The sequence below is a fragment of the Oncorhynchus mykiss genome, chromosome 24 (assembly GCF_057628025.1).
Source record: "Oncorhynchus mykiss isolate SJ-2025 chromosome 24, ASM5762802v1, whole genome shotgun sequence".
Lineage (NCBI taxonomy): Eukaryota > Metazoa > Chordata > Actinopteri > Salmoniformes > Salmonidae > Oncorhynchus > Oncorhynchus mykiss.
The window spans coordinates 16,273,903-16,294,762 of record NC_143045.1 but is presented as its reverse complement, the minus strand read 5'-3'; the positions used below and the strand labels follow the sequence as shown (position 1 = coordinate 16,294,762).

Here is a 20,860-nt window from a genome sequence, read left to right as displayed (position 1 = left end):
AAAATGTTTTTCAACAAAGCAGAACTTCTACATTAATTGGCCTTTGGGAATTTATGCTTGTTTTAATCCAACCACACATTTATTTGGACTCAACTTTACCTCCCAAATTAAGGATACTTAATTTTTGACATTCAAACAACCTAATAGTGTGTGTCACTTAAAATGGAAATAAACAAACATTTTATGAAGTCTTCTTTGAAAAAAATAGTAGGGTTAAAGCTTATTTTGAGGTTGTTGTTTCAGGGTAGACCAGCCTGCTTGTGGTTGGACTGAAACCAGAGGAGGCTGGTGAGAGGAGCTATAGGAGGAAGGCTCATTGTAAAGACTGGAATGGATTAAATGGAACAGTATCAAATCAAAACAAATCAAAGTGTATTTGTCACGTGCGCCGAATACAACAGATGTCGACCTTACAGTGAAATGTTTACTTACAGGCTCTAACCAATAGTGCAAAAAAGGTATTAGGTGAACAATAGGTAGGTAAAGAAATAAAACAACAGTAAAAAGACAGGCTATATACAGTAGCGAGGCAATAAAAGTAGCGAGGCTACATACAGACACCGGTTAGTCAGGCTGATTGAGGTAGTATGTACATGTAGATATGGTTAAAGTGACTATGCATATATGATGAACAGAGAGTAGCAGAAGCGTAAAACATATGGAAACCACATTTATTCCATTCCAGCCATTTCAATGAGCAGGTCCTCCTATAGCTTCTCCCACCAGCCCCCTTAGATTGAAACACCTCCTAGAGCACCAAGAAGGGTTAGGGTTATAAATAAAATGAAAAATGATAAGTAATCTTAAATCAGAAGATATTGATTATATGAATAATATCATTTGATACTAGTTGGTACATTACCTATTGGAACTGCACACACAATCCATTATTGAAGGTTTACCAAAATGAACAGTCAAGGGACACTTGAGCTGTGACAATTGGGACATGGTGTGTGTGTCTCTGTAACATCCTTAACATTTAACGATGAACATTTAAAGTTAACGTGATGTAACAGGGGCGTAACATTAGCCCCCTCTACAGTTAATCTGCCCCATGTTTGGGCACTTCCGGTTTCCCATGATGCACCATGGCCATAGAGTGGAGCCTGGGGGAAAGAGAGATGGATCTATAGAGAGAAAATAGTCACTTTCACTTCCTGTGTGAGCAGCCAAACAGAACCATGGGTGGCAAATTTAGGCAAACCCCTGGTTCTGACTGGCTGCTCACACAGGAAGTGTAAGTGACTATTCTCTCCCTGTAGATCCAGCTGGTCTGACCGGCTCTCTATCCCCCAGACTGGCCAGTGGAGGGGAAAGGATCAGTCCAATTGGAATCTGAGTAATGGTGGGTGATGGGCACACATACAGTATATCAGGGTAAGTGGGAGAAATAGCCTCTGTGTGCTAGCTAGCACTGTGCTAACTGCTAAACTAAAACTAATAGGCATCTAAGGACTGTAGTAGTAATAAGAACAAATCCACCACTCTATCTCCGCCATTTTGACTGCACACAAATTAGCAACGAGAGGCACAGGCTGCAAGATTGAACAGTCTGTAAGGTGATTTCAACTAATTAATTATGTAATCCTTGATTTAGAAAAATATGACACATGCACACCTTACGGAGTGTGGCTATAAAGAGAAAGAAGACAGCAATGAGAGAGGGAGAGAGCATGTCCCCTCCTCTTTTGTTGTTTATTAGCCGAGACCCCTTTCTCTCTCACCCACTGCCAATTACACGGGAAAATGTTTTCCCAAGGAAAGAAAAACCCTGACTCCGTCCGACATAAATCAGCCAGTGGACTACTCTGTCTGCTGTGACATCAACGCTCACCCTAGTTATACAATATCACAAAGACACAACTCCAGCTATACATGCAGTGTCCTATTTTAACCTCACACCCCAATTTAAGTCCATGTCACAAAACATAAAAACTATTCTGAAACCATAAGAGGCGGAGTGGTGTCAAACCTCTAAATAATACAATGTCTGTATGGAAGTATATCAGAGAGGGCAAAGGTCAACTAAATTAGTGTAAACAACTCATTACAGAGCTCCGTCTACTTCCATACAGTCAGATGGAATAGATGGAGTGAACATGTACACTCATACAACATTGTATAAATGTTAGGAACATCAAAGAGTTTAGAGTAAAATTGGCAGATATATGAAAATATCCCATTGTTATGTACTGCATTGGTAATGTCAAATTCGTTAGAGATGCGTAACTGGTTCTGAATAGGCATCAACCAACAATATCATATACAGTTAGTGTATATCCATCCAATCATGATAATGACTAAAACATCTGCTATTCTAAATGCTGAAAATCGAAGAAAAAAAATACATATCCTACAAAAAAACGTAGGGTTTAGAAGTCAAAATGTCAGGTAACCTTTAATTTTTTTTATTTCACTGATATTTGAATGAAGCCTATGTTTTTCTGCTATAAATAAATAACAATGTGTAGGTAAAATAGTGGTATACCTCCATGAAGCAAACTATTATATTCTAAGGATGCTCCTAGAAATGTCATACTCACATCCTGAATTTTTTTGCAACTACTGCACTTCGTGCTTGTCTACTCAGGGCCAAAGGTCAATGACATGTTCATTCATCATACATGTCTTTTTCTTAAAGTTTCTGGTTTAATTTGATATCGAAATAACGAATTAAAATGGTTCAAAATAGACTATACAAATACGACTTGTGAAAACAAGCTGATGTATGTATTGGAATTAATGTTTTGGCAACTGATGTTGTCATTATTCAAACCAAAATTATGACATTAGCAAGGATTACTAATGGACCCATCAAAGTCATAGGTAACCTATTGACACGTGAATAAAAGGAAATGTCTATATCTTTTTGCTTAGTATTTCTCATAAACATCAATATAGTATAACTTCTAAACCAACAAATACTATAAGTTTCGGGCCAGAGACCAAAACGCCAAGGAATCGACGTATATAATATGGGAGTTTTTAAGGACGCTTGAACGTTGTCCCCCCAGCAACACCCAGCCCTGCACGAGCCCACCACAACTCCACTGGACTCCTGTTCCTAATTTCTACACCACGTGACGGTGGGAGTGAGTCAAATTTAAACTCCTTCAGAAACCCAACTCAATTCAGCTCCTATAAAAAAATTCAACCATTTTATAACAGAGGCATCTTCTATACCACGGCGAATGAGGTTGGTCCTTGTGGGACTAAGATTCCCTGAAGAAAAGCACAGCTAAAGGGGAGTACAGAGCAGAGGTCAAGTTCGTGTGAAGGGCAGAGCAATAACGTGGAGGTAAGAACGGCTACTTTTACATCACGTGTTATGTTTGTGAGTGCCAGTTACACAGAATTTAGTATGTGCCTTTGGTAATTTTACATTTAGCATATTTGTTGTTGGTCAATGGTCAATCCATTGCTTTTTCACTTTCATGAGGTAGGTAAATATATATTTACGAGGCTTTTGTGTAAACTTAGCATAGCCTATGCGTTAACACAGCCCGGCGTTGTGTTTATATGATGCAATGAATTTAAGGTCAATATTTACATGTTTTCCTAAATATGTTCTTCCCGCGCAAATGACTGATGTTTGGAGGACTGCGTTCGATCTTGGATGGACTGTATGTTCAATATAGAACAAAAGGCCTTCACGTGAACTCAAGAGGCTTTGGCCTTTTGGCGCCACATAACCAAGGAAAGATTACTGTCCCATTCAGCAAATTGGTTGACATAGCCATATGAGATGGAAGACCATAGAAAACTGACTATTCTGTATGTTTGTTCCCTGACAAAAAACGTTAATATTAATTATATTGATTAATCATACAATAATGATGACAGGCCTATCGAAAAAAATGCATGTGTGCGTTCAATTATATTAGCCTATGATAATTACCCTATTAGTAAGCTATTAGTAATTGTAGTAGGCTATGTTCACAATGAAGAAATATTAAAACTATTATTCGTACAGTTTTTGTTCATTCATAAGTTAAATGGACGAACAAAAAACGAAAATCACCCCATTGACAAAGTAAATAAATTAAAGGCAACTAGTGTATTAAATTTCAGCCTATGATTTCAACAAACTGACAAATACAGTCAGCCTAGATGCAATTTATTGTGCTCAAAATGATACCAAAATCAAGCCATTTGTTAATTAGAATGCATATGAAAATATGTTATGAGCCAACAAATCATCAATAAGTCTCTAAAACCTGCCATTAACTGATAAAATGCATCACCCATGTCCAAACATTCAACAGACTCAAACAAGGACCACTGTCGTTTGATCATTCGATGCCTCCTCACCAGTCATATTTTGGCTGAGAAATATTGAAAGGGTTGAAAACGCATTGGGGGAAATGACAAACGGTCGCGGGAAGGACATTTAGGCTGTTCTCGTTCATTTGGTCATGTCACCAGTAAATATAAGTCAAACTCTCACCGACCAACCCGACCCGCCAACTTCTATTGTTGATTTATTGGTCTTTCAGCCTCGTGCTTCGACCCATTTACTCCAAAACCACAACCATATTTCACCTGAAAATGTATGAGCGTTTTAGCATCATTCTTTGACGGCTATTGCTGTTTTGAATGGAAACATGGTGTGCGAAATAACGGTCCAGAAATACCATCTATAACTGAATGGGTAGGCTATAGGCTAGTCCACTCGTCTTCACTGTTGTCCTCAGAGGTCATTTGCTGTTTTGAAAGGAAAACATGGCCTGCGAAATAACGATAAAGAAATCAAATCTATAGCCTAACTGAACCAGACGATGGGTAGGCTATAGGCTAGTCCACTCGTCTTCATTGTGGCCTTGGAACAGAGGAGCCTCATTTCGAACCCAACAATCCCGATTTGGACATGGTTCACCTCACAGGTAACCCAGTTCCTCACATGTCTGTTTTCACAGTGACACCTGATTGACAAAGAGTCAGAGCAGATGTTTCAATGATCAAGTTGTGCTATTCTGAGTTGGTTGACAAAATAATATCTAGTAGCAAAGGTCTATCGGGTAAAATATGTATTATTCTCAGAATAGTTTATTTATGAAGCCTATATGTGTACTATATTATGCATATTAATAGCCTATAGGCCCTATCAAACTCTGCAGCTATATCAATTTATAGGCAACACGTAGCATGGGGTTAGTATTTTTAAAGATGTAACCAATAGACAGTGGGATGGCGAAGGAGATGAGGTTGTATTCATGTCATACACCACGATTATTAGTCGAATAGTCGTTGGTGGAGATATTCTGGCTCCAGAGGAGCAGTGCATCGCGCTGTAAACTCTTCTCGTTGGTAGGGGAGCGACGTCAGGTCTGCGACGGTGAGAGGGAGGGAGAGGGGTGGAACGAGCCAAATAATTCACTCGTCCCGGTGTTTTAACAATTCAAGGGGTTGAGCAAATTCTTTTTTGTGTTTCCAAGAAAAAATCACGCACCAAGTTCGTTCTCTCTAACGCTCAAACCGCACTGCTAACGCGCAGAGCATGCTACAGTTCAGTTCACGAGCTGTTGAATCACATCAAGGCAGGGTTAACACGGGCGCTCACGCGTGACCGGGAGTTTACTCGAGAACCGTTATACCGGAGAAAGATAAGCAAGTCTATTAAGATGAGATGCTGGACGACTTGCCCTAACTACGTCTCAATGGAACGTAACTTTCTGATATTTCCTTCGTGAAGACAGAAAATTACCATTTGGAAAATAAATGGATTCAAGCTTTTAATATTTCATGAGGTAATATAATAATGTTATTGCTTATCTTCAGTGTAATCTGCCTGTCTACATGCTTTGTAAACAAGCTCAGGCATAGTAGAGTCAATCTGAAAACGGCGGAGTTGGATAGGCTCAGCTTCTTTAATGCGATTAGTGTTAGGATGTACTTTCTACTTTCTTTTATTCACGCGTTATTTGACTGCCTTGATAGTGATGTTGAACGTGACAACGCTGTGTCTGTAGCCTATTTCAACAATACAAGCTAAAGCAGTAAACCGTTGTTGTATGTTGCGGTATAATATTATGGAGATGAATAACAGTATATGGTCACACGGTCTATAAAAAATGAAATTTTAACTGATATGAACATGTAGCCTATAGTCACATTTGAAAGTCACAATTTCTATACATTTCACCTATACCCAAAAAAGATATATGCTAAATAATAATTATTTTCACAATATGATTTTTAGGTTACTGTAAATATGACGAAATCACAAGTTAAGAACAGATATTTACATTTTTTTTTTTTTAAATGCCAGGAGAGAGCCCTTGTCTGAGATTGTACTTTTCTTTATGGATAGTAGCCTATATGCTGTGTAGAAATGACATGAAATGTCATATTAAACACCAAAATACCAGTCTGATGTATGTTTCAGGGCCCTGTGAAGGTATTCAGAGTGTATTGACATTAAAGTAATGAGAACTATGGATGCAAGGACTGACCATCCATTGTATTAAAATTATAGTTTTAACCATGTTTTGAGGCTATACAGTGTTTGTTAACATTTACATTGTATAGAAACATGGAGTAAAAAAACGTTTTATTTTAGGTTCTGATGGGGTAAGACAGTTGAACTAAGCTCATGAGGCATTTGTAAGTTATATCCTTCAAGAATCAATGGGTGTATTAAGTCCAAAATGGATGTAGCAACTATGGATTCATGCTTTAATATAGAACGTTAAACAAACAACAATTCTATCTGTTCTGTTTAAGATTAAAAAGACTGTCTTCTTATTAGAGTTATTATCCTTAAATAATGTTACAAATATTATTATTAGTATCATTAACCATTCAAAATGATAATGCAAATACTATTCATCTTATTCATATATTTTTTTATACAGGCCGATTGCCAGATAATGATTTTAGAATATGCTTTTAGAATTATATGATCACAAATTACAAACAAATAATGTTATCTACATATGGGAGTCTAAATAATGTCATTTTCATTTACATTAATATAAGAAATACCAAAATACAAAGCCCTCGAACAATGATGTGGGATGTCGCTAAAATGTGGACTATAATTCATATTTTATTTTTTATTTGTTCTAAACATTACATCCTGAGATGTTCTGTTAGGTAGGATACTGATATTTGTAGCCAATAAATAATAAACAGGCCTAATTTTGCGGAGGGAATCCAACATTAGAGAGCTGTTTTCCAGGTGAGAGATTTTACAGCACCATACTCACTTACTACTTTGGTACCATTACATTTTTGTTGTGATAGGTCAGTTTCACATTCATAACTATTTGCACTAACGGCGGGCCTTTTTTTAAAACCTTTATTTAACTAGGCAAGTCAGTTAAGAACAAATTCTTATTTTCATTGACAGCATAGGAACAGTGGGTTAACTGCCTGTTCAGGGGCAGAATGACAGATGTGTACCTTGTCAGCTCGGGGTTTTGAACTTGCAACCTCCTGGTTACAACACTCTAACCACTAGGCTACCCTGCCGCCCCTAAGCCCAAGGCTACGTGATGTGATTCTACTGACATAGCTGAGTTGTACCTGCCAGAGACAAACATACAACAACAAAGATGCAATGTACTGATGCACAGTCAGACCCCCTCCCCCCTCTCTCTGCAACACAACACCAGATGCATGAGACTGGCTTCTGCACAAAATGGCAGGTCAGGTTTGAATTTATGGCAGCTGTCTCAATAACATGCATCATATCTATATTTCAGACTGGGAGGCAAAAACACAGACACATATACACAGACAGATACAGGCAAAGACACACACACACACACACAAAATGTACTGAGATATAGATACAGTACATTGCATGCTCTCCCCTCCATTTACTGTCATGGTATTGCTCCTCATAAAAAACTCAGGAGTTGCCTAAAAGCAACAGTTGCTAATTGAGTTTGGCCAGCTCCCAGCATATCAGACTCATCACTGAGAATAGCCTCCCTACTGCACCCAGGGTATACACACACACACACACACACACACACACACACACTCACACTCACACTCACACTCACACTCACACTCACACAGGACAATCTGCCATGAATAGTTTAGTGGATTATATGTCTGGGAGTGACACAGATATAAACAGAGGGCTAGCTCAGTGTGTTTAGTTAAACAGGGTAAGTGAAAGGGCCCTGTTCAGGAGGGTAAAAAAGTACCACGGCTGATTTGCAGCGCGCCTTATCTTTATTCGCTTTAGCAAATGTCTGCGTTGGTTTACAGTTGGAGCCCCTTCTCTTTCATCCTGAGAGAGAGCACTCTAATTGTTTACATGCCTGAGATTAAGGGGGGGCTGGGGTGAGTGTAAAACTCTCCGAAATGTACACTGTAGACCTTTATATGTACTTCCAAAATGGCACCCTATTCCCCATATAGTGCACTACTTTTGAAAAGCGCCCATAGGACTAGTAGTGCACTATATAGAGAATCAGGTGCAATTTGGGACGTGGAGCTACAGTTTGAGTCTGTATGGTAAAATGGCTGGGGGAATGGTTGCTATGGGAGAGGAGAGGGCATTGTGAAACTGAACTGTATGGAGCAGACGAGGCTATACCAGGCTGTCTGTGTGTCTGTGTCTCTCATGAAAGATGTTTGTCTTTGAGATGGGTTTAGAGCCGTGAGAAAGCGAAGCTTAGTTGGTGACCTGGACTAATGGAATGAACAGTGTTTAGGAGCCGTTACATAAAACTATCCCGCCATAATGCTATAAGAGTAAATATTTAATCCAACTCTTCTGACGAACAATTAATCTTGACCCTGTGTGTTTTTTATTGTGGTCTCCAAGCATGCAGATTGAGTAATTAGCTTATGTCTAGAGTTTCTTATGATTTTTAAGTTAATATGAAAATATATATTAGGAATTTTATTTATCAAACTTAACGTCAGAGAATCAAAATGGCGATCGTACCAAAATAACAGAAATATAAGTATTCAATATGGCTGCTGGTCCACCCATCACAGAGTGCAGAGTGGAATGGGATTGTCCATTCTAGTAATTCTAATTCTATGGCCAGAATGTTGCTTGAATATTTATGATTACCTAATAGTTGTGTATTTATGATGACCTAACAAGCACAACAGTGTAGTTGTATGTGTGAACAACTTCACTTGAATGGGTCCAGTAATTTGAATTCTATGTGTGGAACAACCAAGTTTGCTCACTACTCTTCCATCTTTTCACATGAATGGAGAGCAGAGCTGAGGGTACAGTATGCAGTAGACAATTCAGACGCAGGTCCTCCTGTAAACTCACATGGAACCTCACTGCCAACCTAGATCAGCTCTATTTTGCATGAATGAGGGCCCATCATCATATTTGGGTCATTGTGACCAAATTCCCCCAATGGCACATGGCCCTTGCTGCAGTGATCCACCTTGAAATGACTTCGCCTACACAATTCAACAGATATTTCTATTAACAATAGTTAGTAGCTTGGGGACAAAACAGTGACCTGGTTTCCAAGAACGGAAAAATGAATTCCAAGAAATATCCCACAATGATAGAGCATGCCTGAATTAATGTAAAAAATATTTATATTCTCTCATTGCAAACATTTTTAGTTGAGTACGCACATTCAAGTGTGTATTAATGCAGTGCAAGAATGAGGCATTGACTTATCTATCCTTGAAGCTTTCCAGTAAAATGTTTCCTTACAGTATTAATAGGGATAATTAATGTAGAAATACAAAATGAATAGCAATTGCTATACAAGTACATTATTTAAATGTATTTAATGTCAATTACTAGTTGAAAAAGTAAATAATAGCTAAATATTTAGCCATGATATAATATTAGACTACTTTTTTTGGGGGGGGGGGGGGGTTCAACTTTGTAGCTTGAAGGGATGTTACATTTTGTTCGTGCACAGTGAATTTCGTTGGAACATATTTTGTCCAGTCCATTTTATGGAAATGTGATATATTTAAGTATTTTAAGAGACAGTGTAGTATTGGTATTGTAAGTCTGTTAGTATCTGTTGAGATGCTTTGTTTTATTTTAGTATTATAGTAAGTCTGTGTCACATATATTCTATTACATTACTATATAAGTTCTATATAAGTTCTATATGTAATTCTATGGTCCATGTATTGTAAGTCTGTGTATTGTAAGTCTGTGTATTGAACTGAAGCCGTTGTTCATCTCAGAGATGCTCCAGGAGAAGGCCTCAGCTGTGACGGATGACAGTGTGACTGGGGTCCAATCTGGAGGGCCCCCAGATCTCAGCCCTGACTCCTCACACTTGGGCCTGCCTACAACTCCTAGCACCCCCCAGGGCAATGAGCCAGACCAGGTAATCATGGGTATTGTAGGCTCTCAACACAGAGCCAGAACCACAACTGCAAAGGTTTTGTATGTTCAGAAGTTTCTTATTCTTGGAAATGGCCAAATGGGTATGTGTCCTTGCTCTCAATTTCAATAAATGTTGACTTGACAAAATTATTGGCCATATTAAATTGTGGGTGTTTTTATTTCTAGTCGGTGGATACCCTATCAATTGGGAATGATTTATTGAGAATGAACTGGTTTAACTTAAAAATGCAGATGGTATAATCTGAGTTGTCTATAAGCCCACAACAGGTTGCCAACCCTCATGGCTGTCTCTACCTTTCTCTATTAGAATATTGAGAACATCAAGGTTCTTCTTCATGAGAGGGAGCTGTGGAAGAAGTTCCATGAGGCGGGAACAGAGATGATCATAACGAAAGCAGGCAGGTGAGTACCTACAGTTCATATATCACAGCAATACATGGGCTATACCATATTAGTAGACTAGCACAACATTATATACACAACATTATATACTACACTACACTATGCTAAACTGTACTAGACTCATCTGAGACTCTCCAAAAATATGGGTTACTTTTGCTAATTGCGTAGCTGCTTTCAATAGTGTTAAAATGTAGTCATTACGGCACCTCCATTTTGAGCAGCTATGACCATCTGTTGGAGCTAAGGCAACCAATTACACCATGCTACAGTTATGGCACCCTGGGTCTCAGGTAGTGGTAGAGTCGTCATGTCTGCCCCAGTGAATATCTAATTGAAAACACAAACCCACAGCCCTGCTCTGTGTGTTAGATTGAATGCCGCCCCGTGGATTAGACAGTCTGGCCCTTAACCTGGACTTTAACCAGAAGATGACTAGATGCTTTCTAACTAACCTCTGCCCACCCCTCATTCCTCACAGGGGCTTTTTTCCCAGTCCAAAATGTAAAAGGTCACCACCATTTTTCTTTAATGCCGCATCACTGTGAAAGATGGGCTTTCCCTTGTCCAGCTGATAAAGTGTGCTGAGAATTCCTTAAAACCTTTGAAGGGCCCGGCCTCAGAGTGACGCTTAGCTACGCAGCTCCGCCAGCTGCACTCAGCTGGAAAACCTGACTGACTGACTAGGCTTATCCAGTCAGTCAGCCTAAGAAGCCAGAGAAAAGCAGGGCGTCTTCCCAAATGGCACTCTGTTCCCTTTATAGTGCACTACTTCTGACTCAAGCCCATGGTGAGCATGAATAGGGTGCCATATGGGACGCACACCAGGTTTATGTTGCTCCGTAATGGAGCAGGAGCAGCTACAGTACGTAATTCAATAATTCTAAGAATGAACTCTGTCTGAACTGATGTGAAGTATAAAATGTTATTGAACATAAAAATGTATTGTAAATTTAACTACTTGTAGGCCTCAACACAGTGGGCGAGAGTTGGTTTTGTTGAGAATGTTATAAAAAAACTATAGGTGCCAAAATTGTAATCTGAATCTCTATGCAAAAATGACGAGTAAATATAGCAAGGCTGCTTCACTGCTACACCAGCTCTAGCTAGACATTTTGCTCGACATTTTGCTCTCTAACAGACATATTGTTGTTCAAGTTGCAGCTGAGACTGCCAAAACAATTCAATGCCAATTTATCCCAGCAGAGACTTTTTCATAGAGGAATCTGGAAGGAGCATCAGGCAGTGGTGCTAGGTGCTGCTAGATGCTAAAGGTTCTGATGAGCTAGCAGGTTTTAATCAGTGTCAGTACATGAAGGATGAATGAATGAACAAATTAATAAATTAATGAATGAAGGTTCTCAGGACAGTGAGAGGTCAACACCCTATAGAGGGCGGGCAGTGTCCGGTCAGCACTCCTTGGAAGGGGCAGAGTGGCAGGACTAGGAAGAAGTTATGGCTGTGTCTTTAGACTAGACCATGGCTTGGGAAACATATGACCAGTTCAGCCCTTCAGCCTCCTACAGTGCAGCTTGGCCCTTCAGCCTATTACAGTGCAGCTTGGCCCTTCAGCCTCATACAGTGCAGCTTGGCCCTTCAGCCTATTACAGTGCAGCTTGGCCCTTCAGCCTCATACAGTGCAGCTTGGCCCTTCAGCCTCATACAGTGCAGCTTGGCCCTTCAGCCTCTTACAGTGCAGCTTGGCCCTTCAACCTCTTACAGTGCAGCTTGGCCCTTCAGCCTCTTACAGTGCAGCTTGGCCCTTCAGCCTCTTACAGTGCAGCTTGGCCCTTCAGCCTCTTACAGTGCAGCTTGGCCCTTCAGCCTCATACAGTGCAGCTTGGCCCTTCAGCCTCTTACAGTGCAGCTTGGCCCTTCAGCCTCTTACAGTGCAGCTTGGCCCTTCAGCCTATTACAGTGCAGCTTGGCCCTTCAGCCTATTACAGTGCAGCTTGGCCCTTCAGCCTCTTTACAGTGCAGCTTGGCCCTTCAACCTCTTACAGTGCAGCTTGGCCCTTCAGCCTCTTACAGTGCAGCTTGACCCTTCAGCCTCATACAGTGCAGCTTGGCCCTTCAGCCTCTTACAGTGCAGCTTGGCCCTTCAGCCTCATACAGTGCAGTCAGTGAACTCCTGACTGAGGAACGTAGATGTAGTTTGTTATTGTGAGTGCCACAGTCTCAGTCTTAATCCTTGCCCTTTAACATACCCAGGCAGTGCTCCAACTCTCCCCTCTCTCCCTATCTGTACACACGGTGCTCCTTCTCGCCTCTCTTTCTCTCTGTACACAGTCCGTCAGTGGGAGCGGTGGTGGAGGGGTGATTAGAGGACCCCGGCGCCCGCTTTCAGCTGGGTCTAGCGGGGCCTGGAACGCTCCATCATCCCCCCGCCACTCCTTTTGATCTCCCTCAGTGCTGGAGGTTCCCAGAGACTGGATGGGATTCCCAAATGGTACCATATTCCCCATGTAGTGCACTACTTTTGATCAGAGCCCTATGGGCCTTGGTCAAAAGTAGTACTTTATAAATGAAATAGGGTACCATTTGGAACAGAGCCTGGATAGATCCCTGGACTGGAGGGCCTAGGAGGCAGGGAGGCTCCTAGTGCTGAGCTGCTAGGAAAACAGCTGGCTCACGCCACACAAACACACACCCACACACTGACACTGATATCATACACATTCTCCATCTCCATTTCTCATTCTCTCCAGTCCTCTACACACACAAACACTCTCTCAGACACGCACGTGCACAGAAAACGCATGCCTTGGGATTATGTGGCAATCAGCTGGTCCTGACTGCTCTTGAGTTTTGACAGGCACTCACTTTAACAAATGAATCCCTATTCCATTGTTCATACATTGTCATAATCTGTTTTGGATGACACAAAGGCGTGCTTTTGAGTAAAGTGCTGCACTTCAAGGGGATGGACAGTACAACTTGGATATTTTATCATGGCTGTTTGGGAGCTTTGCCATGGAAACCACAGCATCTGTCATCAGGCAGGGCTGAGGTGGCTGAGCCATTGAGGTCCCCGATTAGCCATTAGACATGCTATGTGATCCAGTGTGGGCCCCCTCGCAGAGCTGTGCTGTGTTACCCCTTCGTGGAGTCTTTTGGAAATGGACTCAGATAGGGAGATGGTAATTCTAGGGCCCGATCGAACAATGTTTCCACAGTAACTGAGGGGTTACTGTACACCACTATTTCGATCAAGTCATGTCTTTGTGGGAAAATGGAATCATGGATGTGCTGAAAAGCCAAAAGCAATAATGGTAGGGTGGGTTACATAGAAATAGCTTTATATCCTTCTGGAGACCTCCTGATCTATTGACACAGGCCTCAATATGGGCCTGGTTGGATGGTGTGAGTGGGGCTGGGATGAGCTGCAGATCTGTTTTGGATGTTCCCCTCAGATTAAAAGGTCTTTCTGTGAGCATGACACCAGGACTGATCTCCTCACTGATTTGGAGCCTGAGAGAGACAGAGAGAGATTACCTGCCTTCAATCCCCTCTACTGTACAGGGCGGGTTGAGTATTTACAGTAATGTGATCCATGAACAAAATTTTAGCTAGGGCTGCTGTCAGGCCAGAAAGATCTTGGATGGGTCCTTTGAAGCCTTGTGCGTTAGCAACAGATAGAGGCTGAGTCCCAAATGGCACCCTATTCCCTACATAGTGCACTACCTTTGATGCATCCAGAGCCTTATGCTTGGCCTGCTTAGGGGGCCAGCTATCTGCCCGCTCTTACACTCATCTATTCAGAGAGCATGTCACTGTCAGTCTTTCACAAGTGTGTCTCACACTCCCACTATTTTAACCGGTTGTCGGTAGAAGGGGAAGCAGCAGATCAACTGTACTGGAGTACAGACCCTTTGACCGACCATACTCTCAGGGGGGGATGCGGTACGATGACAAGTCAGATGTACAAAGTGCTGTCCGATCCGAACCGCCATTAAAAAGCACTTAGGGGTTTATAAGGGGTGCTGCAGATCCCTTTGCAACTTTTTGCTTTGCAGAAGGGATGAAAAAGAGGGCCGTTTCACAGGGAAGAGGTCACGGAAGGTAGGGGTATTCATGTGTTTTATGGCCTTGTCTGCTATATTAGTATATTCTGTCTATCATTCCCGAGTCTCTCTCTCTTGCTCTCTCTCAGAGAACATTTTTTTTGGCGGTGCTGCCGATGCACTCTCAAAAACCATCAGGTGAAATGTAGGAACATGCCACTGGGCACACCACGTCATTTCAACGTGGAAATGTGAGTAATGTTTGGTTGAAATGTTGGATCAATTCAATTTCAACCTTTATTCACCCACTCAAAAAGACAGCCATAAGTTTGTTGAATTCCCAATGTGTTAGCACTATGCTTTCCACCATCGAAAAGCCCAACCAAATTCCAATGGAAAAATGTCAGATTTTCCGTCGCTGTTATCTAAATGTATTATCACTGCGCTTTCAACCATTTAAAAGCACAGAAAGTTCAAATAGTAATACAATGTCAGATATTTTGTATTTATACAACAACTTAATGTATTATCACTCTATTTAATCTAATAGCACAACCAAATTTCCTGGATTGCATAAAAAGTACATCAATACTGATTCTGCACAGATTATTATAGAAACTGTGTCAAGCTCCACATACCTGCAACTTTTGCATGCTATCTTTCTATGATACATTTTACTAGGCAAGCCAGTTCAGAAGAAATTCTTATTTACAATGACGGCCTACCCCGGCCAACGGCCTGGATTTGAACCAGGCACTGTAGTGACACCTCCTACACTGCGATGCACTGTTTTAGACCAGTGCACCACTCAGAAGCCCATAAGAACATAAGAAGACATTTATAGTTACTGTAGACTAACTTCAAAATGTGGCCATGGATATGTTACTTATTTTAAGGTTGAATAAATACTGTTACATTAGTTTGTAAAATAGCTTAAACTTTAGTCTGTATTACTGAATTACAAAAGTAATATTTAATTGTGTTTGGTGGACAACGCCACCAAATATCAACATTTTATGGATATCTAATGCTTGGATAGTGGATAGTTTCATCTAAGCCACTGGCTTAATCTTATTCTTTAACTTTTATTTTTGATTTAATTGGAGACATGAATCCAACATATAATTTGTTCATTTATTGACACGTTAATAGGCTATTTACGGTATTACAAAAGGGAAAGACCCGATTCTGATTTAGGAACACCTTTCCCACACACTTCTCAGTAGTTAGTATTCAGACTTACCTTGTGTAGGCATGAAACAGGATTTGCAGGCGTGATTCAGGCGTGATTCCTTCTCATGCTGAATAAATTATTTAGGGTTAGGAAGTATTTAGGAATCATAAAAAAACAGGATAGGAGAGCATTTATGCACGAAAGAAAAAAGACAGTGTTTTGATTCATTCTGAAAATGTTCACATTCAGTTCTTCAACCCATGGTAATGTTGGAAGATTAGTGTACATAGAAATATAATAGAGAGAATAGTGTACAATAGCAGGCTATACCCTCGTCTATTGCCTGCACTAACCATGGAATTGTGTGATGACACAGCCGAGTATTGCACCATGCATCAGGTTCAAACTGTTACGGCTTGGTCTGCGCTTTACTCCATAACGATTTAATTAGCCTACATGTCTTTAAATATATATATATATATTATCAACTGTTACCAATAATCCTCAGCAACAACCACACGGCTGTAAACAAAACAATGTAATTAAATGGAATGATAATGTAGGCTATACCAACTGAAGGGAATTAACATTAAATTACCCAGTAGTGGGTAATATTTAACCTGATAGAAATAGGATACAGAGAATGTCGGGTAGCCTATAATTAAGACATTTGAGAGTGCAAGTTAAAATGTCTTTCAATTTAAATTCTGCATTTCATAATCTTTACTGTGGGAAAGTTGATATGTTGATATGCTTCAGTTTGCTGCCATATGACTGGTTTCACATTTGTCTCCAGCGATTATAAGGTAAAATATATAATTTATATTTACAATTCTCTGATTCAAACGGATTACTCATTTACCTAGTTCTTATCAATAGCTCTCATCAAGTTGTAAATTACAGTGCATGGAGAATGGTGTTATTTGTATCAGGAAAAAAGGATGCTTTTTCCACTTGGAACCGGTATGTTGGCTAGACATTATTTATGGTTTCTTTGCACATAAATGTGGTGGAATTATGAGGGAATTAAGTCAAGGTCAGAATACGGCATATCAGACACACCTTTGCCAAGCCTTCATTTATTCGATCCCCACCCAAAATAACAGCGGGTGAATAGCATGCTTAAGTTCAAATTCAGTATATGCGGAGAGAGAAAAGGGCATAAAAAGGGAATTATGTTCCATTTACGCGCGCTTAACTCGGGTTGGAATCGGCCCCATATTGAATTGTGTTTTGTTGTCAATGCAACCAAATATCAACATTTGAAGGAAATGTATATTTTGTGCCGCTGACTTAGTCTGGCTTTAATTCCAGTTCGTCTACAAATTAATAATTGATTTGTTAAATTCACGTCTCCATCTCAACCAAGATTCAAATTGAAAGAATAGGACTAAATCAAATCAAACTTTATGTAAAGTGCATTTAAAGTTTGACTTGATTTCAAATCAAATCTAATTGTATTTGTCACATGCGCCGAATACAGTGAATTGCTTACTTACAAGCCCTTATCCAACAATGCAGTTTAAAAAAAGCAAGTGTTAACAAAGTTCAAAAATAAGAAAATAGAAAAATAACAAATAATTAAAGATCAACAATAAAATAACAGTAGCGAGGCTATATACAGGGGGTACCGGTACAGAGTCAATAAGTGGGGGCACAGGTTAATCAAGGTAATTGAGGTAATATGTACATGTAGGTAGAGATAAAGTGACTATGCATAGATAATAGACAGAGAGTATTTTTGGTTAAGATGGAGATGTGAATCCAACATATTAATGATTCAATTGAAGATGATTTGAAATCAACTAAAGCTTGAAACTCTAAGCGTACATGTATTGGATATTTAAGCAATAAGGCCCAAGGGGGTGTGGTATATGGCCAATATATCATGGCTAAGGGCTGTTCTTGAGCACGATGCAATGCAGAGTGCCTGGACACAGCCCTTAGCCGTGGTATATTGACCATATACCAAAAACTCCAGAGGTGCCTCATTGCTATAATAAACTGGTTGCCAACTTAAGTAGAACAGTAAAAATAAATGTTTTGTCATACCCATGGTATACGGTCTGATATACCACACCTTTCAGCCAATCAGCATTCAGGGCTCGAACCACCCAGTTTATACTTTTAGTTGAACCCTGGGTTGAATTTGAACAAAAGCTGCTCTGCGCCATCGTCTTGGAACGCCTTACAAAATACTTTTAAACTGGAAGAACGTGCCCCAATTGGTATTTTTAAATCACTGATGAATGATCTTGTGACTGATTCCCTGACCTGTCAATGTTTTTAATTTGCTGTTTTTATTTTTGTTATACTCTTGTGAATTTTATGGTTTTTACTAGATTACTTGTAGTTTTTCATGTTGTTTGTCTGTAATTTTTGTAATGACTTGGTGCTGCCCATCTTGGGCAGGACGCTCTTGAAAAATAGATTTTAAATCTCAATGAGCCTTTCCTGGTTAAATAAAGGTAAAAAAAAAAATAATAATAATTTAAAAAATAAAGAAAATAATTTTAAAAAAGCTGTTGATGACTTTGCAAATGCTATATATGCCTAACTAGTGTAATTGATGATATACAGTATGACTTATAAAGTATGGTTACATTTCATTTGCTCTGTTAAAGCTATCCCTTGGAATGACTTCGGTAGCAATAGTGAATAGATTTAGTTATTTAGAGATTGCTCAGTATTCATTCTCATGATAGCACATTGGTAGTAGCCAGTGACACATATAAAAGCTAAACAGGGCTCGGATTGGTCAAAACCCTGGATGGGAGACCAAATTAATAGCAGTAGATAGATTAACTCTCCAGTAGGAGATACTACCCAGCCTATAGTCTTCTTTCTGATAGTGGATATAATGTTTCAAACTTACAAATTCAACATATTTGATACAAGGTTTGTCTATGTTGAACAATGATGACAATATTGTGGTTGAATTTCCACCCTCAAAACATACTTTTACATTGATTACATTTTTCAAATCCAATGTATTTTCCACATAGCTTCCACACCACAATATGTTGACAAATAAAGTTGATTAAACCAGTTTGTGGTTACATACCTCCTTCAACTCTGTGATCTACTGTGACCTCTCTAGCTCCTTACCCGTCCCAATCAGTCTCTAAGCCTGGCTTGAGCCGCTTTCTGAGTGCTAATCGTCCGCTCATCTGCCGCGGGGAGAACACTTTCCGTGCTGATGCTACACTCAGGGCTGGCTTAAACCCTCCTGCAAAGCCGGAGAAGAGCCTCTTATGCATGTTTACCCTTTGCACTCAGCCCCATGGAGAGACACCTTGGGGCTAAAGGTGATTTTCATTAGCTCATCTGAAGAGGGAAATCTTTTCCAGTGTAAGGTAGCTAGGTGAGGGAAGATACTTAGGTGCTCAAAAAGCTTGGGTGACATCATTGCCCAAAGCGTCTTATCACCTTGATTCCCGTTCAACATCCCTCAAAGCTCCAAGGTGTGAGGACAGCACGAAGACATAAGGCATTAAATAAACCTCCGTATTTACGGGTCTTACGATACTAAAGGTGCTTAGAAGCTAATGGCAGGTCTTTCCAAATTGGATCAGGATGAGGTGACTTTGTCACCAATAACTAATTGCTGACCCAATTCGTGTTTGAGTGAGTTGGGGAGCGAGCATTAGGTCTAGTGGGTATTATGGTGGGTGGAATCATCATTAGGAAATGTCTAATTTAATGTAAGACCCTTCTCTTGTGTCCTTCACAGGAGGATGTTCCCCAGCTACAAGGTTAAAGTGACGGGCATGAACCCGAAAACGAAGTACATCCTCCTCACAGACATTGTCCCCGCCGACGACCATCGCTACAAGTTCTGTGACAACAAGTGGTGAGTTTAGTCAGAGACACATTTTAAAAAATGTGATCCTTTATTTAATCTGGAAGACCCTTAAGGAATCTACTTTATGAGGGAAACCTGGTCACCAAGACAGCAGCTATACAGTCAATACAAAAATGTACAGTTGAAATCAGAAGTTTACATACACCTTAGCCAAATACATTTAAACTCAGTTTTTCACAATTCCTGACATTTGATCCTAGTAAAAATTCCCTGTCTTAGGTAATTTAGGATCACCACTTTATTTTAAGAATATGAAATGTCAGAATAACAGTAGAGAGAATGATTTATTTCAGGTTTTATTTCTTTCATCACATTCCCAGTGGGTCAGAAGTTACCATACACTCAATTAGTATTTTGTAGCATTGCCTTTAAACTGTTTAACTTGGGTCAAATGTTTTGGGTAGCCTTCCACAAGCTTCCCACAATAAGTTGGGTGAATTTTGTCCCATTCCTCCTGACAGAGCTGGTGTAACTGAGTCAGGTGTATAGACCTCCTTGCTCGCACATGCTTTTTCAGTTCTGCCTACATATTTTCTATAGGATTGAGGTCAGGGCTTTGTGATGGCCACTCCAATACCTTGACTTTGTTGTCCTTAAGCCATTTTGCCACAACTTTGGAAGTATGCTTGGGGTCATTGTCCATTTGGAAGACTCATTGGCGACAAAGCTCAAGACTGATGTCTTGAGATGTTGCTTCAATATATACACAAAATGTTCCTTCCTCATGATCCCATCTATTTTGTGAAGTTCACCTGTCCCTCCTGCAGCAAAGCTCCCCCACAACATGATGCTGCCACCCCCGTGCTTCACGTTTGGGATTGTGTTCTTCGGCTTGCAAGCCTCCCCCTTTTTCCTCCAAACATAACGATGGTCATTATGGCCAAACAGTTCTATTTTTGTTTCATCAGACCAGAGGACATTTCTCCAAAAAGTACAATCGTTGTCCCCATGTGCAGTGGAAACTGTAGTCTAGCTTTTTTATGGAGGTTTTGGAGCAGAGGCTTCTTCCTTGCTGAGCGGCCTTTCAGGTTCGGTCGATATAGAACTTGTTTTACTGTGGATATAGATACTTTTGTGCCTGCTTCCTCCAGTATCTTCAGAAGGTC

The 20,860-nt window shown here is 40.2% G+C and overlaps 1 protein-coding gene across 1 annotated transcript in view; it reads left to right on the top strand.

Annotated features, from left to right (window-relative positions):
• The first annotated feature begins 2,795 nt into the window (after positions 1-2,795).
• Positions 2,796-20,860, top strand: part of LOC110503840 (T-box transcription factor TBX4-like) — a 31,102-nt gene continuing 13,037 nt past the window's right edge. Inside the window, exons 1-4 of the mRNA XM_036962006.2 lie at positions 2,796-3,298; positions 10,147-10,292; positions 10,620-10,714; positions 19,623-19,742. Coding sequence (XP_036817901.2) covers positions 10,149-10,292; positions 10,620-10,714; positions 19,623-19,742 — 359 coding nt within the window. The 5' untranslated portion in view covers positions 2,796-3,298; positions 10,147-10,148. The remainder of the gene's footprint in view (positions 3,299-10,146; positions 10,293-10,619; positions 10,715-19,622; positions 19,743-20,860) is intronic.